At 56.6% G+C, this 23,549-nt stretch overlaps 5 protein-coding genes across 5 annotated transcripts in view; 2 read left to right on the top strand and 3 right to left on the bottom strand.

Moving 5' to 3' along the window:
* Window positions 1-1,454, top strand: part of VOLCADRAFT_97631 (photolyase) — a gene marked incomplete at both ends in the record, with an annotated part of 6,964 nt that extends 5,510 nt beyond the window's left edge. The window contains 4 exons of the mRNA XM_002956572.1: window positions 152-253; window positions 448-566; window positions 832-979; window positions 1,277-1,454. Coding sequence (XP_002956618.1) covers window positions 152-253; window positions 448-566; window positions 832-979; window positions 1,277-1,454 — 547 coding nt within the window. The remainder of the gene's footprint in view (window positions 1-151; window positions 254-447; window positions 567-831; window positions 980-1,276) is intronic.
* Window positions 1,455-5,474: 4,020 nt separating this feature from the next.
* Window positions 5,475-8,058, bottom strand: cycu1 (cyclin; the record flags this gene model as incomplete). Its single annotated transcript, XM_002956535.1, has 7 exons — window positions 5,475-5,717; window positions 6,054-6,200; window positions 6,729-6,845; window positions 7,195-7,359; window positions 7,520-7,631; window positions 7,701-7,903; window positions 8,047-8,058. 7 exons carry the CDS (start codon window positions 8,056-8,058, stop codon window positions 5,475-5,477), a joined length of 999 nt encoding a protein of 332 aa, XP_002956581.1.
* An 871-nt stretch (window positions 8,059-8,929) lies between these two features.
* Window positions 8,930-11,540, bottom strand: VOLCADRAFT_97629 (uncharacterized protein; the record flags this gene model as incomplete). Its single annotated transcript, XM_002956534.1, has 5 exons — window positions 8,930-9,118; window positions 9,392-9,505; window positions 10,055-10,140; window positions 10,657-10,735; window positions 11,451-11,540. 5 exons carry the CDS (start codon window positions 11,538-11,540, stop codon window positions 8,930-8,932), a joined length of 558 nt encoding a protein of 185 aa, XP_002956580.1.
* Window positions 11,541-12,018: 478 nt separating this feature from the next.
* On the bottom strand, window positions 12,019-18,896 carry VOLCADRAFT_97628 (uncharacterized protein; the record flags this gene model as incomplete). Its single annotated transcript, XM_002956533.1, has 11 exons — window positions 12,019-12,622; window positions 13,328-13,401; window positions 13,691-14,016; window positions 14,210-14,297; window positions 14,705-14,815; window positions 15,012-15,076; window positions 15,818-15,906; window positions 16,087-16,235; window positions 16,564-16,687; window positions 17,482-17,650; window positions 18,083-18,896. The coding sequence occupies 11 exons, from the start codon at window positions 18,894-18,896 to the stop codon at window positions 12,019-12,021; spliced, it is 2,613 nt and encodes an 870-aa protein (XP_002956579.1).
* Window positions 18,897-20,138: 1,242 nt separating this feature from the next.
* On the top strand, window positions 20,139-21,822 carry dad1 (epsilon subunit of defender against death protein/oligosaccharyltransferase). The gene is made up of 4 exons (XM_002956571.1): window positions 20,139-20,290; window positions 20,392-20,439; window positions 20,508-20,595; window positions 21,094-21,822. Exons 1-4 carry the CDS (start codon window positions 20,225-20,227, stop codon window positions 21,219-21,221), a joined length of 330 nt encoding a protein of 109 aa, XP_002956617.1. The 5' UTR covers window positions 20,139-20,224; the 3' UTR covers window positions 21,222-21,822.
* The last annotated feature ends 1,727 nt before the right edge of the window (window positions 21,823-23,549 follow it).

The following is a 23,549-nucleotide window of genomic DNA, read 5'->3' as shown; positions in this document are numbered from 1 at the left end:
AAAAGGAGCGGGCTGAGGACCCTGTCACCATCTGGTTTGCCCACTGCACCCCACCCCATGCCGGGTACCAATATCACATGCATGTCACCATATCACCGCCATCGCTATTGATAATGGCGTAACCATGTGATGGCACCGGGGCCCGCTGCAGGATCGCCCGTGAGGCAGCCGCCAGCGGCGGCTCCGGAGCCGGGAAGTTTCTGGACGAGCTGCTGGTTTGGCGGGAGCTATCGTACAGCTTCTGCTTTTACAGGTACAGGTACAGGTATCGAGCGGATGGCTCGCGGCCTGTTCATTGATTTCCTATTCTTCTTTTTCGCCCTCCTCCTCCCCCCCGCATCCATCACACCTTCATCAGCGGATTTTCCGTACATGTGTTGAGAGCTGCGTGTACGAGCGATTCACGACCTGCTCATGCGTGTGCCGCGATCCCACCGACCCGCGCAGGTACTCGCAGCTGCAATCGCTGTCGGTGCTGCCCCGCTGGGCGCAGGACACTCTGGCAGCCCATGCGACTGACCCACGGGTCGTAAAGACGCTGCAACAGCTTGAACTCGGTGCCACTGGTACGTGGGACTCCCTTGGGGTTTCAGACAGGCGTGAATCTTTGTGCGCGCTAATGCAAATACCCCCCTCCCCCTCCTCCTCCTCTTTCCGCGCACACGTACATACACACGTACATACACACGTACATACACACCTCTTCCCCACCCCGTGGCGCTGACGCCCCACCCCGTCAAGGGGCCGCCCCATACGCCTCATACTCCCCGCCCTGATACTGCAACCTTACCACCCCTACCCCCGCCACCCAATCCCCACCCCGACCCCTAGGGGACCCCTTCTGGGATGCCGCTCAGTGCCAGCTGTCCTCCTACGGTGAGCTGCACAACAACGTCAGGATGACCTGGGGCAAGTCGCTGCTGGGCTGGTGCCCCACCCCGCAGAGGGCCCTGGACGTCGCTCTTCACCTGAACCACCGGTAGCCGGGACTGCCCCTCGGTGTTGTTGTGGTGTGGCTGGAGCCGAGGCCGGGCTTGTTGTCCTCCGTTCCCCCTCCACACCCCCCGGGGTGTAGCGCATTACGGCATATTTGTCTGACTGTACTGTACTGTACTGGATAGAGGAGGTAAACACGCACACACACTCTCTTGTTCTCCTCATCTTCCCTCCTCCTCCTCCTGTCCCCGTCCTCCGGGTTTGTACAATCTTTTCTTTTCTGCCCCACGTCTCCCGTCCACCACTTCACGTCGCATCGCCGCGTTCCTCTGCCTCGCAGTTACGCGTTGGACGGCTGCGACCCGGCTAGCTACGGCGGTGTGCTTTGGTGCTTCGGCCTGTTCGACGGACCGAGGGAGGCTCCCGGCACCGCCATCACCGGAGCGCTGCGCCGCCGTCCCACCGCCGTTCACGCCAGACGACTCAATCCAGCCGCGTACCGGGCGCTGCCACCTTGAGCGCCACCTGCCCAGTGGCAGCAGCCGCAGGAGGACATGGACGCGGGTCGTTGCGTTGAATTGGGGCAGTAGGGGGTGCTAAGAAATTAGCGATCAGGGGTGGGGCGGAGGTTGGCGTACGGCGTATCCGTACCACTTCTACCTTGCCGTACGGTTGTGACTTCATATTTGTGTATGTGTTGAGGGTATGGGTTGCTTCTTTCGTCCAGCGCAGATGGCGTTACTGTTTCGCCAGGACTTCACGATTGGTGGGATAACTGTTGAACTGCGAGGCGATGTGTGCATGAGGTTGCATGATGTGTGGTATTAGGGTAGAGTAATATTGCTTAATGTGCGCTGCTGAAGGCAGGGGGGCGTAAGTATCACTGAACAATATCGTTGCTGTTGCTGCCGCTGCTGGATATTTACCGACATTGGGAAACTCATGCAGCTGTGCAGGGGTGCATCTACGTGCATTTATGTATGTATGTGCGAGATTGTATGTGTGTGTGTCTGTATAGCGCAGTTGCGTGGTGGTAATTTGATTTGCTTAATTAGAAACTGAAAAGAAAAATGATGCACAATGATGCAGGTGGAGTAATCGATTACGTTTGTCTGGGCGTAACTCTCGTTATTGTCGCCTTATAGCCTTTCGACACTCCTACAGGAGTGCGGGATGCTTCAATGCTTTTGCTACGATAGCTACCGTTGCAAAAGACAAGGCAAGGCAAACCCCCGGGGCTTTACACCAGCCATTTTTATATCACGCCCCACCTCCATGCGGGGAGGGACATCAGGGACACGGGGGCATCAGGTTCCCACCTTACGAGGTTAGCAGGAACAGTAAAGAGTCAACCGGAGGGCACGTTGCGCTCCTTGATTGGTTGTTTGATGCACTCAGATCCGTTTGAAAAGGAACAGTGGTTCTTTCCAAGTCGGTGCACTGAACTCGGAATCCCCGGGAGACTCGGCGCGCACAGCCTCGTTGCACGCAAGCGGCAGTGCTTTATTTGCAATCGCGCACAAGAGAAAACAGTACGGCGCCAAGCGTTGACACACGGGATTTTTTAAATGCAACGTATGTATGCATACAACGCAGAGACGCGGCCCGTAAAACACATATATATGCATAAGCCATAAATGCTGTACATGCAGAAAACCAAGAAAAACCTTTCCAACAGTTTTCAAACGTTAAGTGCCCTTCATTGCGAGGCGGAGATGACAAAGCTGTGCACCCGAGTAAAGGTGCCTGCTCCATTCAAGAATGCAAGAATCTTTCCCTCCATCCCGGGAGCACCATCCGCCTCATGTCCTCAACAGTCTTCGTCACGGCCACTACAACCCGGAACTCCTCCAGTTGCGCTCCATCTTTCCCAAGTGCCGTTCTGCCACACAACGCAACAACACCAACGCCGTAGTTCCAGCAGCCAGTGCAGCACCAGACAGGGAAAGGCTACTTCGGCGGTACCTTCGCGCTACCGCCACCTATGTGAAAACACCCGTAGCGGTGCCCACCCGGACATGAGGCAAAACTAATGCAGTTATCGACGCTATCAACATGCAATCCGCCGCTAGAGCCTGCACCATCGCGAGCTCTCCTTGCGTTCATACCACAGGAACAACGGCAGTGGCGGAGGCGAGACTGATGAACCATGTACGTGTAGAGCACCGCGTGGCTTCACACACCTGCTCACACACGAAAACTGATGCTAACGTGCTAACAAGCGAGCTGGATGGAATATCCAGAGCAGCCAAACCGCAGAGCACCCCACCTTGTCCCACCTGAACTAAGTCCTTGCTTTCTAGCTCTTCCCTTCGTAGACACGTGTGTGATGTGGATTTCGCGGCCCAGCAGAGCCCACCGGAAATTAACAACCATCGGCCTCAGCCCGTGTGCGAACCGAGCTTTGCATCCCATAATCTTTAAGGGGCACACGCACCAGAGTTTTCGCGTGCTGCCGAACGCAGTGCGCACAAGGGACGCACACGCAAGGGATGCTTTTGCTGGACACCACAAAGCCGCCCACCACAGCTTTCAATCCTGCAAGACTCGTAACTCCAACGTCACTCCACAGAAACCCCAGGTGATGTGATGTGCAGGTTCCAGCCTGAGGCGTGGGACCACAGTAATCCCCAAACCGCCAACTTGGCGAGAATCGCAGCGCAACATAAACAGATGCGCGCGAGTCACACCCAGGGATGTCACACCATGCTGGATGCGAAATAGCGAGAGACGATGCTGTGGTGCTAGAATATATATCCCATGGCGGCAGAGGGGCCATCAGACAGCCGCGTAACCGCGTAACAAAACGCACCGCCCATCCAGGGATGAGACACGCCGGATATCAAACCGACAAGCAGACATACCGACCAAACCGGTCAGGCAACTGGCAAGGTAAGAGCTTCGAATGCGCTGGTGGAACCTCCGCCACACGAGGGGATAGCAATTCCGTGGATCCGTGGATTCCCCACGTTAGCCGGGAAGCACAGACCACTCCCATTGCACAGCGAGTCCTACACACCGTACAGATAAAACGTGACAGCCCGTTTCCCACGGGCTCTGCCAAATTCTGATTCTCTCCAGCCTCCAAACACCTGTCGCGCTGCTGCCAAGCATTGAAAAAGAGGCGACCGACGAAACCCATGACGAATATAACCCAACTCGTCAGGCGGGTAGTTAAGAGCTGCAGCAACGGACTTTAGCCCGTCCCCGGGCATTAGTCACATCTGTCAAGGAGGGGACACGTCATGACTAAAGCCTTCATGCAAGGGTGGCCAAGTGGGATGTAGCATCAGCCAAAAAAACAGGAAATGCAAACATATCCGCCCGCACCCTCAACGAGAGCTCGTAGAGCGCCCGTAGAAGCCTACATCGTGCCGCCGCCGGGCTAGCCCGACCAGCAAAAGCCGTGGACCAGCAAAGCAGCTCAAAGCAATTTAATCTGTCCACAAAGAAAAAACAAGGAAACAACCATTGCTGTTCCGCAGCGGCTGCACACCTCGCGCGAGCACACATGCGCCGATCTCCTCCTCCTCTTCCTCCAACTCAACCAATCGACGTGCGCTAAGAAATTCTAAGTCTGTCCCATCCCAATCCCTGGCTGGTACGTAGCAGTACTAGAAATGCGTAGCAGTGCATGCAAAAAGCAAACAAATCCCTTCCTCTCCTCCGCGAGGCACTATCTCGCGCATCCTGCAGAGCGAGCTTCGTCGAATAGCCGGTCGGTCGGTCAGTCTCATATTGGTCCATTCGCCGCCGTCCTGCCACCTTGGAGCTCTTCCCAACCCTCTCGCATGGCATCCGACACACAGACTGGCTCTCCGTGCAAATCTCGTTAATCTCGTTTCGTTGCGCGCCACGGAAAACGTTCCGCAAGATGAAGGAAGCAAAGATGTGAAGGGAAATCCATTGAACCAATGGGTTCCACAGAGCTGCCGCAAGACGTGGCAAGCCCTTGGGTCCACATTTTGTAAAGCAAAAGTAGGAACAACAACGGCAGCCTCATCCCATGGACAAATCAAAGGCAGGAAAACGGTTTCTGCCTTTGCCTGAAACACGGTTGTGGGGCCCCTGCCAGCAACTACCAAGCAACGTTCCTCAGCTCTGAGCCACCTCACGGCGCAGCTGCCCGCGTACCGCACCTGCAGGACCAGCCACGATAAATTTTCTAAGTGCCGTTACCCCATCCTCGAAGAGCGCTGGGGCACAGCGCTATCTTTTCCAGACTGCCCCAAAACATTCCGATCATTTAGCAACGTGGTATCTTTCCGTCGCGTCATTGTTTCAAGTCGCGCGAGGACGCCACCGCGCCACGGCAAGGAGAGTGTAACCGGCCACGCGACGGAGGAAGCAGGTGGGAGACTACGGTCCGCCACAGTCGCCGCCGGGATCGCAACATCGCCATTGCTGTGCTGAAAGCGAAAGGCATTAGTGCCGTATTGACGACGGCTGCCGCGACCCCGCAGCAGCACCACCCCTGCTTTCACGGCCTCTTCGAACGCAGACCTCGCTACCGCCGTTTGACTCCATCCATGGCAAGGTCATCGCCGTGGTGCCGATGGAGATGTCACTGCCTGAAGCGCCGTGATGACATCATCTGCACAGCCATCGTCCTCTTCGTCATAGTACACGCTCTGCGAAACGGACGGCGTGGCCGACGCCGACGCTGACACCGCCCCCACGGATGAGTCTATGCTGCTGCGCCGCGCAGAGGAGCGCTTTTCGCTGCTGTGGCTGTGACCCGACACGGAGCGCCGCTTGCGTCGCAACGAAGAGCTCCAGCCCTAGAACGAAGGTAGCGACCCAGAACGCTTAGGTGGTCATCATTAACCATGAGTTATAAGCGCTATTCCTTACAAGCGTAACACAAGCGGTCACCAGCAGCCTCAACATGCGCGGACTAGCTCACGACAGCTGTCCGGGGTTCGTCTCCCAACCCGCAGTCCCCGAAATACCTCAGTTAACCTTAATCCTGTAATCGCCGTAATCCCACCCCGTCTCGCATCGCTCCAGGGTCAGGACACACCGGGCCCGATCCATACCCGGGCCTGGTGGCTTCTCTACTCCCCCATTCACCCCCTCCCCCTCCCTGGCCATACACCTCTCGCCCAATCACTCACCTCTGGCTGTCCAACCACTAGCGCCCCCGCCACCAGCTGCTTGAGCACCGCCCGCAGCTCCTCCCATGGCACGTGCAGGCGGTAGTCCAGCAGCCGCAGCATCTCCAGCTCTAGCCGGTTCATTTCCTGCACGCTCACACCGCCAACCTGCAATGCACGGAGTCGTAGACTAGCTTAGTACAGCTAGCACCAATTCATTAATCCCTCCTATCCAAGATGGTGCAGGAATGAGTCGTCAGGATATGCAGCCGCCACACCAGCGGCTGCGACCGCTGAGACACCCGCGGGCTACCCGGGGACCAAAAATACGCAGCTCACAATGCGGCTCGTAGTGTAAGTGAACCACTGTTGAACCACCGAGTGCTGCGCCTTCCATAACCCAGCTCCACACAGCAAGGGATGGCGACATGACCTCGTTCCACTTCACCGCAACCCACTATACACGGCCGCGGGCTTGTTGCCCCTCCTGCACAGCCCAAACACTCTGCTTGCGAACCCGGAGCCACCGCAATCCCCAATTCCCAAAGACCTGAGGCCCCAAGTCCTCCCACTGTGGCCGCATCTCGATTCCCTGGACCAGGTCCCAGCTAATCAAGGCAGACATGGCTCCGCCATTGCTAGCGGAAACCATGCAATACCCAGCAAAGCTTGGGAGGGCAGAAGCTGCAAACTTACCCTGCCATAGAAGGCATTGTTAAAGTAGTGATCGTCGGTGAGTTTTGCCGCCAACATGACGCCACTCAGCAGCAAGCGGTGTACGTTGAGCGGAGAGGGTAGCATGTCCGGATCGCGCTGCGCAAGTTGTAAATTGGGGGGGGCGATATTTGCTGTCTACCATAATGTCGTTTACCGTCATGGCTGGGGATAAAGATCAAGATTTAATAAAACTGCAGAGTCTCAGGCCAACGGAGAGACTTTATGCGGATGTAAAGTTGTGAGTCCAGCGCAGTGCACGAGGCTGCTCAACTTCTCGCTTAAGGAAACATGCTGGGGAACAACGCAACAGGGAAGCTGTTTGGGAACATAACCGATAAGACGAACCACAGCCAAGTAAGGGGTGCACATCCCCACAATATCGGCATGATGGACGCAACATCTGATTTACTTCAGCAGAGCCTCCAAAACCCAACCATCCACCCACCTGGCCCAGCAAGTCCATGTACACCATTGACATGACGAAGCAGACAGGACTGCATTTTGTATATTTAGCAACACGCTCCACGTAAGCTTGCAAGCCAATAGGTGGTGGACGAAGGCCATGGAACACTGTGAGCTTGCCCGTGGGCATCATATGCTGGCTCCCAACCTGTAAAAAGAAACGATGCAGTTAGCTGTGCAATGTCACTCTAAGCTATCAACGCAGTGTGGTGCGAACGTGCAATCCGACTTCCCTGGTCAACGGTTTGGGCACATTGGCGCGGACATGGACGCACATGCATCTGCTTCCCGAGCCCCAGCCTGCGCACCGTGCTCGACGTCAGCCGCTCCTCCTGTTCGTTCCTCTCCACGTTGCTTTCTAAAGCCGCTGTAATCAGCTTTAAAAGCCGAGGGCTGGTACCGGTACCGTCGGCAACTTGTCTGCAAAATCAAATTCCCCTGCTCGTTGACAGGGATTACAGGCAACATATCCTTCTAGCTTCAACTTACAATAGGGCAAATAGCTCTTCCGCTTCGCTGCCGTTGTCAACTACGCTTGACGTCCGGCGCCCCCTCGAACCATATGTAAATGACTTCGCGCCTGTCGACGACACATAATGACCCGACGTGCTAGGCTCCTCGTTTTCCGTGTCAGTAACAGCAGGGCTCCCACGCAACGGGCCTGACGCCGACCGGAACAGAGAGAAATGAACCTGCGCAAATTAAAGGAAGACGCCGGCTTTCGTGAAAACTCCAAGGCATAATAATTCATACACGCTAATTCATACACCAGCTTGTTCGTGAAATAGCGTGCACGCTCAACGACCAGGGAAAGAAACAGCCATGAAGAGCTCACCTCCTTGACCATTCTAAACGGCCCCCGCTGTTGCCGAAGGACGTATAAAGGCAACGCAGGGGCCTTGAGCCAAGCCTGTTAAGGGGACAGTAATAGGTTGCTCTAAAGTGCTTTACGTTTCCTCCTGCAGATATGCAGCTGGCCTTAGCAAGAGTTACAGTTACCCGTACTTGGATTATATACAAAGAGGCAAGAACTAAATTATTGCGAAGGCCCTAACTATACGCCGCAGCACGGAAAACATGGTACGGCGATTGTTACTGTCTGCCTGGCTGAGACGCCAGCTGAGACATCATTTTATGATCGACTCAAGTGCGCTTCGAGATGCACAACTAAACGCAAGCAAATTTGCTTCATAATGCTCAGCATAAAAATCGACCATCATCTTCCCCTAGTTTGAGACCTCCTCGCCCAACGCCTCGCCATGCCTCGCACAACACCCGACGTCCGAAATCGCAACTGGTGGGCTACAGCACAACAGTACAACCGCACAACAGCACATCTTGCCAAGTTATTAACAAGCAAACCACTATCTTAAGTTACCTACCCTCCCACCCAAAACTGCGATGCGTCAGCCGCGCAGCAACCGTCTCGCAGGTTGTTGCCAGGCCATGCTACCGCCACGTCCGCCCTGCTGCACTTCTTCCGCTTTCATTATCGCTGCCTATCCCATTCCACAAACAAAACAACTTTCACAAGGAAAACACCTTCCTCAACCTTAATAACCGTCTAGGAGTCCGTCCGCAACGGAAACCCCCAAGCGCAATGTACATAATACTAATTATTAGCAAACGCGTACGCCATCAGTAATCACGCTCGGCTACGACTCGTCTCCAAAGCCGGCTCTGCTGCTTCTCCGCCTGGCTCTGCCCCTGCACATCCGTCACTCCAACAGCGCTGCAGCCGCCGCGGCTGCCCACTGGTTCGCCACCACGACGTCTTCACTGCTGTACGCCACCAGCGCCACCTCCTCCAACCTCACTCCGCCATCTCGAGCCGCCAACATCGCCGCGTCCTGCTCCGCCTGCAGCTCCTCCGCAGCGGCCAGCAGCTCCACCAGCTGCCCCACCAGCTACACACGACAGCCGGGAATTAGGAACATGTGCGCACACAGCGAGAACGGATGTGCTAAGACCCATCGGTCCCTCGGTCAGGCCTAACACTTGTATAATTTTATAATCGTATAATTGAGTTGATGTCCTAGAAGAAAAAATCCACTTCCTTTGTCGCTGCGCTGTTCCTTCCCTTGATCGCCGCCCCGTATCCCCCCTCCTCTTCGCGTTCCCCTCTTTCCCTTCCTCTTCTCCTCCTCCCCTCCCCCTTCCTCCTTCCCCCCTTCATTCACCAGTTCAAAGGTAGGCCGCATGTTCGGATTAGCCGCCCAGCACGCCTCCGCCACCGCCACCAGCCGCCGAGGCACAAACGGAGGGAACTCGGGGCGAAGACCCGCCACGGCTACCTGGGGGCGCGGTGGGAGAGAGAAGGGGGAGAAGGCGAACCACAGGCGAGTGATGAGGAGAAGGGTGAATGGAGAAGGGGGAGAGAAGATCGCCACACCACCAACATGTCGGTCATCCACCAGCACCACCAGCGCCATCGTGAGGTCATGTTAATCGCGTATTTCCTCGCGCAAGCGAGCGAGCGAAAGAGAGGGAGAGAGAGAGAGAGAGAGAGAGAGGGAGAGAGAGAGAAGGAGAGAGAGAGAGAGAGAAAGAGAGAGAGAGAGAGAAAGATGGTGTATTTCACAGCACCCTCCCCACACGCACCTCCCAGCTGGGCGGTATCTTCCACGCACGTCAAGACCCCTCATCACACGCCTGGCATTCAGGGAAATCCAGTACGGATGCGTCCCCGTCTACCATCACCTAGGCTCTGGACAGCTGAACTGCCCTAACAGTCCTTACAGCTGCCCTAGCAGCGGCTTTCGTAGCCGGGTTGTGGTGGTCGTGGTGGTGGTGGTGGTGTGGGTGTGGTTTTTTGCTGCATGTCCCCACCCCAACGGACGCACCCCCCCCCCCTTGACAAGTACCTTGTACACAATCTCGGCATACCGCATCCCGGCGAAGGGAGCTCCCCCGGTCAACAGCTGCCAGACTGCGGAATGGCGGCGCGGGTGGGGGGCACATGGCGTGCAAGTGGCGGGAAGTGGAGGATGGGAGGGAGGGGAAAAGTGAGTACTTGCGATACGAAGGGAAGGCAAAAAGGGAGGGGGGTGGCAGAAAGACAGACAGACAGACAGACAGACAAGAGCCAGGCGGTGAGGCAGGTACATCCCGACAGGAAAAGTACGCGTGTAGGTGGTGGTTTTAAAATTTCTCGCATACGGCAGCGTTGGGGTTTAAATCACGATTTGGCGACTGTCGAATTTCCACATGAACAAAACTGAAGGAGCTTTGTTGGTGTTGTTCGAAACCTTTAGCTGCCACCACATCAGGATGCAACGAAAATCCTTTTGTTCCGGTCAGGTGCAACATCCGGACCAATTTAAACTCGGGATTTGACGGACCATCTTAACCGTCGTACATAGGTATTTTTGTCATTACCGTACGGATAAATGTACGGATACCACAGTACGAAGGTGGAGGTGGTGCGTGTTACGACCACACTTACGTATGATGCCGAAGCTGAACACATCGGAGGAGGGCCGCATCTGTCCTGTCTGTAACAGAACCGGACACATGTGCGTGACCTGGGGGGTAGGGGGGTGTTGGGGTTGGGGTGTTGGGGTCAAGACAGATGAAGAGGGGTTATTGGCAGAGGCGGGGAAAGGGGATAAAAGCTGTGACATTGCTTTTTAAAACATGGCTTGACACACGTGAGAGACACCCATGCACACAGGTTGCGCCAAGGCAGGGATAGCAGTGGGGGGGCTTTTGAGAGGTCGCTGCTGTAGGGCTTGGGAGGAGTCGCGGGTGAAGGGGGTGGCTGAAAAGCAGACTGGATGACGCGGCGTGTGAGTTGTGCCGGCGCGGTGCTGCCTCGAGCCATCCCTGGCCCCATCAGTGAACTGATAGCTGCCAGCCTAGTCCTTGCCCGGCCCCCGTCGCGTGCGCTTGAGAGGTGGTTGGCGCGAGTTTCTTGAACCCTGCCCGCTCCCCCGCAACAGAGAATAAATCGGATGAGAGACCGGGTGAGCTTTCTAAAAGGGCCTCGTGCCGCAGTAGGGATGGATTGAGCTTGTACAGGGTTTCCGGGTTTCCTCTGTCTTAGTGAACCCTCACCCTAGGAGCTGGATCAGGCCGGGGAGGGAGTGGAGTCTTCTTGTTTCGTGTTTCAGAGGCTGAGTGCGCAAACTCGCGTGACGGAGCCTCTTGACTCGGAGAGCGTGCACGCGCATGCCACGCCTCCCCTCCCCCCTCCCCCGGGGGAGGAGAGCGGAGCTAGCGGACCTGTCTGTCACTCACCGTTCCCACGGTGGCGGTTGACAAGTGGGTAGAAGCCTCATTGAAGACCTTGCTCAGTCCGAAATCCGCTACCTGAGGAAGGATGATCATACATACATACGTACATATGTATTTTTACGTATATTATAACATATCTATGTTTTTGTTCAAAAGCGATTTATTGTAGCGCAAAGGGGGCGTTTATTTTAGCAGTGGACACGGCACTATTTATAATCGCTCTTGTACGACCATGCGTGTCAGCAGTGGTGGACGTGGTGGAGTGGAGTCCGGGCATCCAAGGAGTGTTGTGGCGATGGCGAAGGAGGAGGAGGAGGAGGTGGTGCGGGGCCCTGGGCCGGGGCGCCCTGCAGAGGTGGGGTGCTTCCGTCCGACACGAACAACACCATCGGTAAAACGTTTAATGGTCTATAGACAGGGTCGTCGTAGAACAGCCCCACACGGTACGATGTACGACAACGGCGACATAACTCAAAAAAATAATGGCCAAAGCAACGAAACAACAAACATGTGTAGGAACGGTAGGTAAGTAGGTAAGTCAGTCATAGGGAACTATGCCGGCTACATATCTCTACAACCAGCACCGCCAACAAACCCTCCGCGCCGACGCCGCCACCACGGCCACTACTGCCGCCGCTGTCGCAGCCACCACAGCCACCGGCACCGGCACACGCCCGCTGCCACGGATGCCCCCACCCCCGCCTACCTTGGCTACGTACGGCACGACACACGTGCGCTTGGCCGGAGGCGAGAGAGCAGACGCCGCCGGTGCCGCTGCCACAGCGGATTGGCCGCCGCTGGCGCCGTGACAAGGCCCATTGGCGGCGGCTTCAGCGTCGTCGCCACCGCCTCCTCCGCCGCCGCGGTTCTCGTTGCCCGCCGAGTCAGGACCCCGGGCGTTGCTCCTGCCGCTACCGCTGCCGCCGTCTCCATGTACTGCAGCCACCGCCGCCGCCGGCGCCGCCGCGGCCTCCTGTTCCGACAGCGGCGGCGACGACGCGGTATTCGGTAAATCCTCGGGTTCGGCGCTGCGCCTGGCGGCACCGCCGCCGCCACCGTCCGGTAACGTCGACGACGACGACATTGACGGCGTTGACTTCCCCTCCTGCTGCTGCTGCTGCTGCTGCCGTATGAGCTTCCTTGTGCAGAGCAGCACATTCTCGCATTTGAGGTCTCTGGCGGCGTCCGGCGGGGTTGTGGGAGGAAAGGGTTGGGCGGGGTTGTGGGAGGAAAGGGTTGGGCGGGGTTGTGGGAGGAAAGGGTTGGGCGGGGTTGTGGGAGGAAAGGGTTGGGCGGGGTTGTGGGAGGAAAGGGTTGGGCGGGGTTGTGGGAGGAAAGGGTTGGGCGGGGTTGTGGGAGGAAAGGGTTGGGCGGGGTTGTGGGAGGAAAGGGTTGGGCGGGGTTGTGGGAGGAAAGGGTTGGGCGGGGTTGTGGGAGGAAAGGGTTGTGGACGGTCCCTGAAGGGCTTTTAGGGTTAAGGAAAAACTTTCGCTCCACAATCACCACCACACCCACACCCACCACCGCACCCACACCCCCGCACCCTCACCCAGCCAGCCCCAAGTGTAACACCTGGGCAGGGGACGGGAACCTCTTTCGCCTTAAGCCACAGCGGTGGTAAGCACCCACTGGTCAGGCGACGGCACTCAAGATGTGAAAGGCATATTTCGGCGGTGTAATAACACTTCTCAACTGGCGTTCTGGGAACTGGGAATCGAAACTAAAACCTCAAGCAGATATAGAAGTAATTGCTATCCCGAGCAAAACAGGGGTATCATCAGAGTCGAATGAAATGGCTTCCAAAGTCATCACACAGCAACTCTCATCCCCCCCTCCACGAGCCTCCTCCCCCAAAACCCAGCTCTCCCCCCCAAACCCACCCATGGCACACGCTGAGGGAGTGCAGGTAGGCCATACCCGCAGCGATATCCAGGGCCACTGACAACACGTCCCGCTGACGCCAGGTACGGGATGACACGGAAGCCGTACCGGCAGGAGTGGCGACGGAATGACAACGGCGGGCGGGGGGGGGGCGGAGGGGAATGTTAGTAATGGGAACTCACACCATCACCATCGGGCGGCAGCGAGGAGTGGGAGGGAGATAGGCGGTGTGTGGAGCGGGCACACACACACACACACACAGCACGTATTCAAGATGCAGCTCGCGGCTGTAAACACGCCTCATATGATCGTGCCCTACCACACGACGTCCACCAAACAGTCGGCACTCGACCACAACCCACCATGTGCGATAGCAAAGGACACCCCTCCATGGCCTCCGCCGCCGGCTCCACACCAGCCCCAGCGCCAGCCCCTGCCGCCGCCGCCGCCGCATGCTGTAACAAACTGCCCACAGGGGAAGCCAAAAGCCCGCTTCCCGCCGCCGTCGCCAACACCACATCACCGCCAGGACCGCCGCCGCCGCCGCAGCGACCGGAGTCCGTGCCGCACAAGACCGTCGCCGTCGCGGTGGCGGTCCTGGCGGTGGCCGCCGCCGCCGCGGCCGCGAGTCTCTCCGCCGCTGCCGCAATGTGTGCCGCCCTGGCACCCAAGTGCGCCGCCAGAGAACCTGCTCCAGGGGCGGGCGTATCAATGGCGGGTCGGTGGCGGGAAACAACCAATGACCTCGGGGGTCGGGGGGTGGGGGGTGGGACCAATGGACCGAATGTGAACCCCCTGACTGACTGACTGACTGAGTGACTGACCGAGGGGGTGAGTGAGGGGTTGCGAAACCCTAAGCCCCCCTGGAGCAGGGCACCCACTCGCATCGCAGTACTCGAGTACAATCCACGTTTCCATGTTCACGGAGGGCGGGGCCGAAGCCGTGGAGCTGGTGCGGAGGGACTCCAGCTGCTGGTGGGTACCACCGCCCGGAGGGACAGACAGGTGGGGGGGGGAGAGGGGGGGAGGAGAGAGGGGGCAAATGACTATGCATAATAAGGCCAAGTTGTAATATGTACATAATAAGAAGTTTCGAGGTCTAATAGGCAGGAGAAGCAGTAGCCGCACCGTCCCAATGTCGCAAAGTTTAGCTCCAAGAGCATACCGATGAACTTTAGGAGGGTGAAAGGAAGGCAGAGGGAGAGACACAGGGAGAGAGAGAGAGAGAGAGAGACACGAGAGGAATGGGGGCATGAAAAGCCACCCCGCTGTCTCATCCCCTTTCCTTGCGTGTGTTTCCTCACTCTCTCCCCTCCCCCACCCTCCCCCACCCCCCGCCAACCCCCCTTCCCCCCGCCAGCCCTCCCCCCTCCCACCTGCGCCGTGTGGGATTGCTCCAGTGAGCCCACATCGAATGTGGCGCAATGGAGGGACCGTACGACATTGGGGTGGTTGAATTTAGTCACCAGAGCAATCTCCTGTTGCACCTGGAAGGAAAGGGGGTTGTTAGTTGTTAGTTGTTAGTTGGTTGGTTGGGGTTGGGGATAATGTCACGAAGGAAGTGACGGACTCGGGCTCTCAGCCAACAATGCTCAATGGTCATGTTCATGTGCGTGTGTATGTCTGTGTGTGTGTATTTCCCAAATCCCCAACCTCATCCCCCCCCCAGCCCCGCCACCCTACCTTGGCATTAGCGGTTTCCGAGTGGGGTATGATCTTGACAGCAACTCCCTGCCGATGCCAAGTACCTGTGCATATGCACGTATGTATATATGTATGTATGATGTGTGAAACAGGGGGGAATATCTTTACCCGTGGCAGCTACCCTGCGAAACCCTGCCTTTCCCCGTATTTCGGGGCACCCTCATCCAGTCACCCTAGTCAACTTCTCAGTGGATCGCTCAGGTTCCGCACCCACCACCAGCATCCAACGGAATCTGCCGGGTCGACAGCGGCCCAACTCCATTCCTGGTCGGCTCGCAGGTTAACTTTATCCCAGGTCACCACCACCGTCCATCAACTAGGGGCGCAATACCTTCCACCATTGGAAGGATTTTCGACCTTGACAGGTCTCGATCCCCGGATCTCCCGGGGGCAATGGCCGCGCGTTACCAGTAGTGCCAAACCCTAGTATGTATGTGTGTATGTGGGAGGGAAAATCCAAAGCCCAAGAAGAACACCACTACCACCACAAATAGCAACTAAATGTTGGGGTCTGTTTGCCTTTAAAAATCACAATCTTGCACAATACAGGATACCCAACCACCCACTCACCCCTTTAAATGCCCCTCCCCACCCTCCCCCAGCTTCACTCGTTCGTGGTTCGTCGGCCCCTCCCGCCCTTCCCCCCTCCCTCCCTCTCTCCCACCCTTCCCCCCTCCCCCTCCCTTCCCTCCCCCTCCCTTCCCTCCCCTCCCCCTCCCTTCCCTCCCCTCCCCCTCCCTTCCCTCCCCTCCCTCCCCCTCCCTTCCCTCCCCTCCCCCTCCCACCGTAATACACACGGCCAAAGCTGCCTGCACCCAGCAGGTGTTGCAGCTGAATGGACCGAGTGGGGTCCGCACCGCAGCTATCCGTGGGGCTGGCGGCGGCGGTGGCGGGAGAGGTGGAGGGGGAGGAGCCTGTAAGTCCCGTCAGAGCGGAAGACATGGCAGCGGAGGCGCCAGTGGCAGTAGTGGTGGCGGCGGTGGCAGTAGTAGTGGCGACAGACGTGGCGGTGCTTATGGAGGTGGTGGAGGACGTCTCCCGGCGGAAGTGCCACCGGCTGCCGCGGCGGAATGGAGGCGAGGTGACGGACTTGCTACTGCCGCCGCCGCCACCTTTAGCGCCGCTGCTGCTGCTGCCGCTGCTGCTTTTGGTGCTCTTGCCGCCCCTGGCCCCACCGCCTTTGGCGCCGTCGTCCATGGTGAGCTGTGTTTAGGGGTGTGTGTGTGTGTGAGAGCGAGAGATTGAGGGGGATAGGGGGTGGAGGGAGGGTTTTACTTGACAGGGCGCGAGGAGGCGGGAGGGAGCGGAGGCGGGAAATGGGAAGAACACGCAGTACACCTGCAGTACACATGTGCACATGGACAAGCCTAGCATCTAGAAGCAACAGATAGAGAGGCAGCAGCAGTGAGCAGTGCGCCACCGCCACCGCCGCAGCAACTGGTGATTGCTGTAATGCGGAGAGAGAGAGGCGACGACGGTAGCGGCGACGACGGCGGGAGGCGCACGTGTCCCACATGGCTGCCGTACATACCTGGAATACGACCTTGTCCGAGTCTTGAGGCTGCAGCTGTCCGCTGCCCTTTGCCGCAGCCGCACCCTGGCGGCGCCGCCGCCACCACAGGACGCCGCCCAGTGCGGTAGTCGCGAGCAGCGCGCTCCCTGGAGTGGTGGTAGTTATTTCAAAAGGCAAGAGATGCCGATGGGAAATAGGTCATGAGCCGCGAGGATGTGGGAAGGGTACGATTGTACGATTGTACGAGCGGCCCCAGCACAATAACGTGGTAGGAGCATACACTGCATTTATCCGAGTCTGGTGCAGTCCCCCTCACCTAACTCACTATCCCCCTCCGTCCCCCTGATACATAGATACATACATACATACATATATACATATATACATATATACATACATACATGCATACACGCGCACCTAGAATGGCCGGCAGCACCGCGGCAAGCAGAGCCCCAGATCCAACCCGTCGAGCGGCTCCCTGCGTCACCACGGCGGGCGGTGGCAAGGCAGGTGGCGGCGGCGGCAACAGCGGTGGCAGCGGCGGCGGCGGCAACAGCGGCGGCGGGGAACGGAGCGGCGGCACGGGCGGTGGGAAAAACGACCGCGGCGGTGGCCGGCCGTATCTGCGGGCATTCGACGAGGTGGGGCGGCAAGGCAGGCGGCGGCGGCGGCGACCAAGTGACGCTGCCGTTGATTGCCACTCCCAAGCAAATCACTCCTCCAACACTCGGCTCACCCTCTTGCCCTCCGAGGGCCCCCAAGCCGGCTAAGCTCCCCCCGGGGCCCACGCACCAACCGCTAACCATCCTGCCACCCACCCACCCACCCTCCCAACGAAAACCTGCACACCCTTGTACGCAGCCCTCACACTGGCGGACCCGACCCGACCCAACCCGACCCAACCCAAATCAGCCCCCAAGCCACCCCGCGACTCACTTCCTGTTGTAGAGCTCTGAGATGCAGCCGTCGAGGATGTCGGGCATGGACGCACATGTTTTGTTGATGAAGACGTCGCACAGCAGGATGGTGTTGTTGAAGCTGAGGTTGAGGTCGCTGGCGAAGGGGACGGCCCCGCCTCTTCCATTGTCCGGATCATCAATAAAGCCTGCAGGGGGAGGAGGCGTGTCGAGGGATGGGGGGGAGAGCGAGGGGAAGGGAAGCATGCGGGGCAAGGATGGCACGGTAAGGGTAAGGTACGGTAGGGGGTAGAGTAGGGCAAGGTAGGTAGGGAATATCATGTACAAAAAAGGTACGCCGTCACGGAATAAATTCCGCTGTAATTATTGGATCATTGCTGCTATTAAATGATGGGGTTGAGATGCAGGACATCATGGCCAGAGGTTTTGCCGGCGTTACGGCGGGGGACTGAGGGCGGTTTGGGGGGGGAGGGAGGTTGTAAGACGAACCGCTGGCGATGGAAGCAGGTACCAGAGATCGACAGATATTAGATAGGATTAGACAGAATGTGGAGGGTATGGTTTCGGAGGTATTGGTCCCTGTGCAAGAGGTTTGGAAAGTATACAGTGGCACAACGCACCAGCTCTGACTGTGTAGGATGTGTCCAGAAGTTTGAGTGGCTGCTCGTAGCAACTGTCAACTCCCAACGTTGCATCATCATCCCATATGAACGGTATGCAAAGGTCGTTGTCCTTGTAGGAATGGTCGACATCCCACGCCGTATCGATATCGTCGGGCGGTGGTTCGCTAGCTGCAATTGGCTCGCTGGGGGGCGGGCCCCCGTAAGCTGGCACTCGTACGGCGGTGGACCCCACCAAGCCGGACTTGGGCATAAAGTCATCATACTCCAGCGCCCGGCAGGCCTTGCGCTGCAGCTGCACGTTGTTAAAGTGCACGTTGCCACCGCTATTTTCGGTTAGCATCAGCGGAAATTCCTCCAACTGCAAGTACATTCCGCGCACTCGCAGCCTCTGAAATTCGAGAGTTGTGTCGGTGGGGACGCGGACGATCCTGCTGACGTTCCCGAAGTCTAGGAGGTAGACAGGGTTGCCTTGGCCGATGACTGTGACATTGCGGCTAAGCGTGACTGCTGCATTTGCCTCGCCAACGGCTTGCTGGATCTGAGCACGAGCTTTGGCCTCGTTTATAATGATGCTGCGGTTGATGTGTATGTATGTTATTGACTGGTTCAGCAAGGCTGAAATGAAGGAGCTCGCGTCGATGACGAGCGCACTGTTGAAGACTGTATCTGTTGCTGGCATTTCCTCGTTTCCGGATGCTTGCTGAAGGACCCTAAGACTCCTCGAGCCCCGGCTAGATCCAACGGCTGCAGAGCTGCAAAGGAGCACGCTGAGAAAAAACGCTGCAATGAGGCGCGTGCACATGGAGGCCATTCTTGAACGCGTAGATCTATAGGCCATACTATAGGTTTCCAACCCAGGGTCACATACTGAAAATAGTGCTTTCGGGACAAATAATCCAGCCTCCTAAAGCTGCAAGCTGGTCAGGAATAAATTCAACCATATGGCCACGCTAATACATTTGAAACAACTTTTAAAAGTCCTCCAGAGGCTGAAGGCGTGATATAGATAGCCGGCCCTACGATTCGAGTTCATTGCGCCTGCAAGTTACGCAGTCCAACCGCTCATCGAACTAAACAATTGGTAAAGTTCCGCGCCACGCGATGACAGCAAGAATATTATGAAAACACTCATCAAGGCTGCGATTAGCATGTCTAACTTCTTCGCCACATCCGACGCTTGCATGTCGTATCCCGCGAAGCTGCTGTCTCCGTACGTGGACAACGAGAGACGCAACGGGCTACGTGCATACACCGTGGCCGTTTACAACTAAAACGCAGCGTATTTTGCGTATTTTGTTAGGTGCGTACATGGCTTGCGTTTCTTCAGCCGCAAGGCCAGAAGACGAACCCTTCATGCCGTATATTCAACCAGCACAAACTCTGTGCCTAAATAGGCTTACATCCTGCATCCTGTACTGTGTTGTCTGAAATTATGTTGATTGCGTGTGCTGTGTATGGCGGTGTTGGCTTCGCACCGGTCAGGCAAGGGTTGGTAAAGGAGCTGCCAAAAGGCCGCTTCGCTGCTAAAGTCTCCAACGCTCCATTCTCCGGCATTTTGCTTTGCACAAGATGCACAAGCCCCCGGGGTATGAAGCATGTCCTCGTGGCAAATTATGACGTGCTGACATATTTCAGTACGGGCGCCTCTGAGAGCACTTTCCTTGCATGGCAGCTGTAGGGGAGCATACACACGGCACATAATCAGCCAAACGGGTCCAAACCGTGGGCTTTGAAGGTGCTCTCCATGTCGCATTGGCTCCGAAATGCCGGCCTTCACTCTTTTCTGCCGCGGCTCTTTTGAGGTCTTGCAATCTGTTTAATCCTAGATAACGTGAATGCATGTCCCGGCAATAATGCCAAACATTCCGCTGTTCTGTATGGGCAATGCCGAGTGCTTTGCAATGCTCTTGACAGCAGGAAGTGCGGAAGGAACCGATGGGTTGCGGTCAATAGCGCGCTGGTAAATCATGCACGGATCCGTACGGCTGGGCTATCGTACCAACCTGCATATCTCTCTCTAGCTTGCTAGGGTTATTTGTAAAGGCGTCGATATAGCAAGGTTGTGGCAATAGAAACTTCCTCAGGTTTACTTATCGCATACATTCGGACGACAAAAATTTAGGAGCTGCACGACCGAAAATGGTTGTAGCAGCTATCGTTAATGCATTTAAGGAGGAATACAAAAAAAGTCCTGTTCGTGTAAAGGTGCGGAAGAAGTCCTCCTTTCGCTGAGTCCAGATCATGCGCTACGCGGACGCGCTGGCAGAGTTATACTGAGATGAACCTGGCGTGACTCCTTTACACAGGTGCTGGATGCCTTCCTTGTTTACGCGCTGGCAACTGCTGGAGTGCAGGTTGGAACCATCCACATTTGCAGTTGAACTTCTCAACTTTGCTGACGCCTGGGTATGCCTTTTCGCAGTTTGCGTACATGATGCTAGTGGGGACCTTTCCCTTTAATGCCTTCCTAGCAGGATTTCTGTCATGCATCGGCTTTTTTGCCTTGACGGGTGAGTGGGGTATTAATCTGTGACTAGGGAAGCACAGCCCTACTGCATTTGCGGGTTTCCCCTTCTTCATTTCGACGTGCTTTTGTGAGATTTTGATAAACTGGCAAGGCTGGGTTCTTTTGGAGAGAGCCCTTCGATTGAGGGAGCCTACGAGCTCTGGTCTCCAGTCCGGCCCCATGTGCCAGTGCCGATCCGGACTCTTCCCAGACTCGCGTCCATAGCATGCATTCGCTTACGACCTTGCGGATCACAATAATCTTACAGTTGCAGAAAGGCAAACGAATACGGCAAAGCAGTTGCTGAGGACCCTTTAGCCAGCTCATTCACACCTCTTGTCCAGCCCAACCCCCGGGGCTCTTGGCATGCCAAATTCCTTCCTCCGCCGCTGCTGGGCACCTGGCGGCCATATGTCAGGATCCGCAAATTGACTCCACAAGTCCCTCCTGTCGACACCTTTCCCTCCCCTCCCGCTCCCTGTATTTGGGTCCCCAACATCAGTTTGCCTGCGCATGCAAGTGGACCCAGCTAATAAGGACTTTGCGGGGATATCTCCGGAGCGGGCATTTGCGGACTATTGCCTTGCCAATCTCGTGCTGCACCTGGTGGTGTGGAATTACATGGGCTAAGGCGGCTAGGGCGCACAGGCCGGCCGCGGTGCACGGCAGAAGGGTACCTTAAGAAGCTGCGCTAGGCGCCTGGGGGAGTTTCTGTGATTGTTCAAAAACGGTTAACGTGGGAGTTGATGCAGCAGGCACGTCGTTCTTTCTTCCGGAGTCCAACTAGCGTTCCTTTAGCCCAATTCGGCTCGACCGCCGACATTGTCTTCCGCAGAGTCATGGTGTGCTGGTGTGTCGTTGATTGCTTTGGGTGCTTCTTCCAGTTCTCCAGTTACGAAGCTCCATATCGACGCACGTGGACCGTTTCGGGTGGCATAAACAGGGCAGCGGGCAGTGGCAGGGGCCTGCAGAACCAACGACCGTTTGGCGTGCCTACCTACATTATACCATTTCATAAAATCTACGGCTGTACGTGCATGTGCCTGCATGTGGGATGTATGTCTTTGACCCCGCGTGCCGGTCGAATGTGGATATGAAGGTTTCCACGGCGCCGTTGCCACTTGCTACAAATGCCCTCCTCCGCAGCGGCATATGTTTACAGCAGAGGTTCTGCCATGGTTCATACGGACTGCAGGCTAATGCGCTCTCAATACTTGTTAGTGAGGAGCACCTTGCGAGCCTTTTTTTTTTAAGGATACCCTCTGCGGGGTGCGCCTCGCGGGAGGGTGATATGCCTTGTGACGGTTAACTCTTCCCAGCGGAGCATAAATGCGAACCTCTGCAGTCAAAGGCTGGAAAAGTGCAGTTCTTAATACCATTACAACATTCCATTCGTCCGATCTTCTAGACCGGGTACGTGCTACACGTCTTATACCGTCGTAACCCAAGTCGATCCAGACGCTAAGTACATGGGCATTACAATGGGGTTACGGTATTGGCCTAGTTTTACTTCAAATGCAATAACGAAGACTCCCGCAACCGTTTAGCTCCCGCTAGCTCACACTGCTAGCTGGATTCCTCAACAGCCGCCCTCAGGCCCGAACCCGCACACTTGACGTCCTTGATCGGTCGTTACTTCAGGTACGTACGTTCACAGATGGGAAACATTGCGTGCAACTAAATTGCATGCAGCCGCAACTCCGACATCCACCCTTCCAGCATTCGCAGAGGCCACCAGTGTCGCCTTGCTGAATTTGAATCTGGATCTGGATCCCGACCTCCTTACCATTCACACCTTGCTCCACCATGCAAGACGCCTCTGCTTCCAGCACAGATATACCGAACACAACTAACCTTACGGCCCAACTCCTCCTGCTACTCAGCACTCAAAGCCAATGCTATGGCGCGAAGTGTATCTAGCCACCCCGAAATTCGCACCAGCCTACATTCAGCTCTTCCTTCCGTCTTATAGCTTTCCGTATCTGTCCCTCGCCACCTTAAGTGGTGCATTCCAAAGCATCACCTGTGCATAGAAGCGGAAGCGCTGTTGCCTCCTTCACATTGCGGCTAGGAGAAGCCCCTACCATACCAGCAGCATATCATCATCAGCCCCATATTAGCCCTCCAATCGGGAGCAAAACCCATGCCACAACCCACCACCATCCTCGTCAATGTCGTCAAATGTCCCATTATGCCCCGCTTGAATCTCTCTTGTCTACTGGCCAGAACCAGAACATGTCCGGCGTTGAAACTAACCCACCACCCTCAAGCAGCGCAGTCCCATGTCCCATGCGGCACATGCAATACCATGCAGACCTGTGGGTCGAACAAACCTTGGGTACTCCCAGGACTGTGAAATGTACGACCTGTTCAGAACGTGGTAAGTAGGCACACGAGGGGGTTGGCGAAAAGCTCCGCCAGCAGTCGCATAAAATCAACACGCATGCGTACATACACACCGGCAATACTGCACATACATACAGGCAAGCGTACTCTCCCCCAAACCACGCATGCACACACGCGGTATTCAAACTCAAGGGAGCTCATACAATATACTCTTAATAATCACATACAATGCGCATCCAAACTCATCCCGGCGGAGCTTTACTGGCGGGGGGGCCCCCGAGCAATGGGAGGACCAGCAAAGCCCACCAGAAGAGGCAATCATCATACAGGCCACACACTTCTCCCCACATGACCCCTCAGGATCCGTCAGTTAATCCGAACAGCGGTAGTACCACCATCGTCAACGACGTGTTGTCTGGTGGGCGGTTGTGAGAGCGAGGCGTCGCGGCTCCTCGCTCCCGCCGTGGTCTACGACACAAAAATCCGTACGGCTGCACCGACGCGGTCAAAATCAACACGTTGAATATTAGATGAATCGCATACATTTCAAAACGCCTTGCAAGTTGCTTCTATGTTTTAGCAAGAGAGCAACAGAAAGGGAAAAGAAAGAAA

Source organism: Volvox carteri, assembly GCF_000143455.1.
Source record: "Volvox carteri f. nagariensis unplaced genomic scaffold VOLCAscaffold_62, whole genome shotgun sequence".
NCBI lineage: Eukaryota > Viridiplantae > Chlorophyta > Chlorophyceae > Chlamydomonadales > Volvocaceae > Volvox > Volvox carteri.
This window is presented reverse-complemented; position numbering and strand designations above follow the sequence as displayed.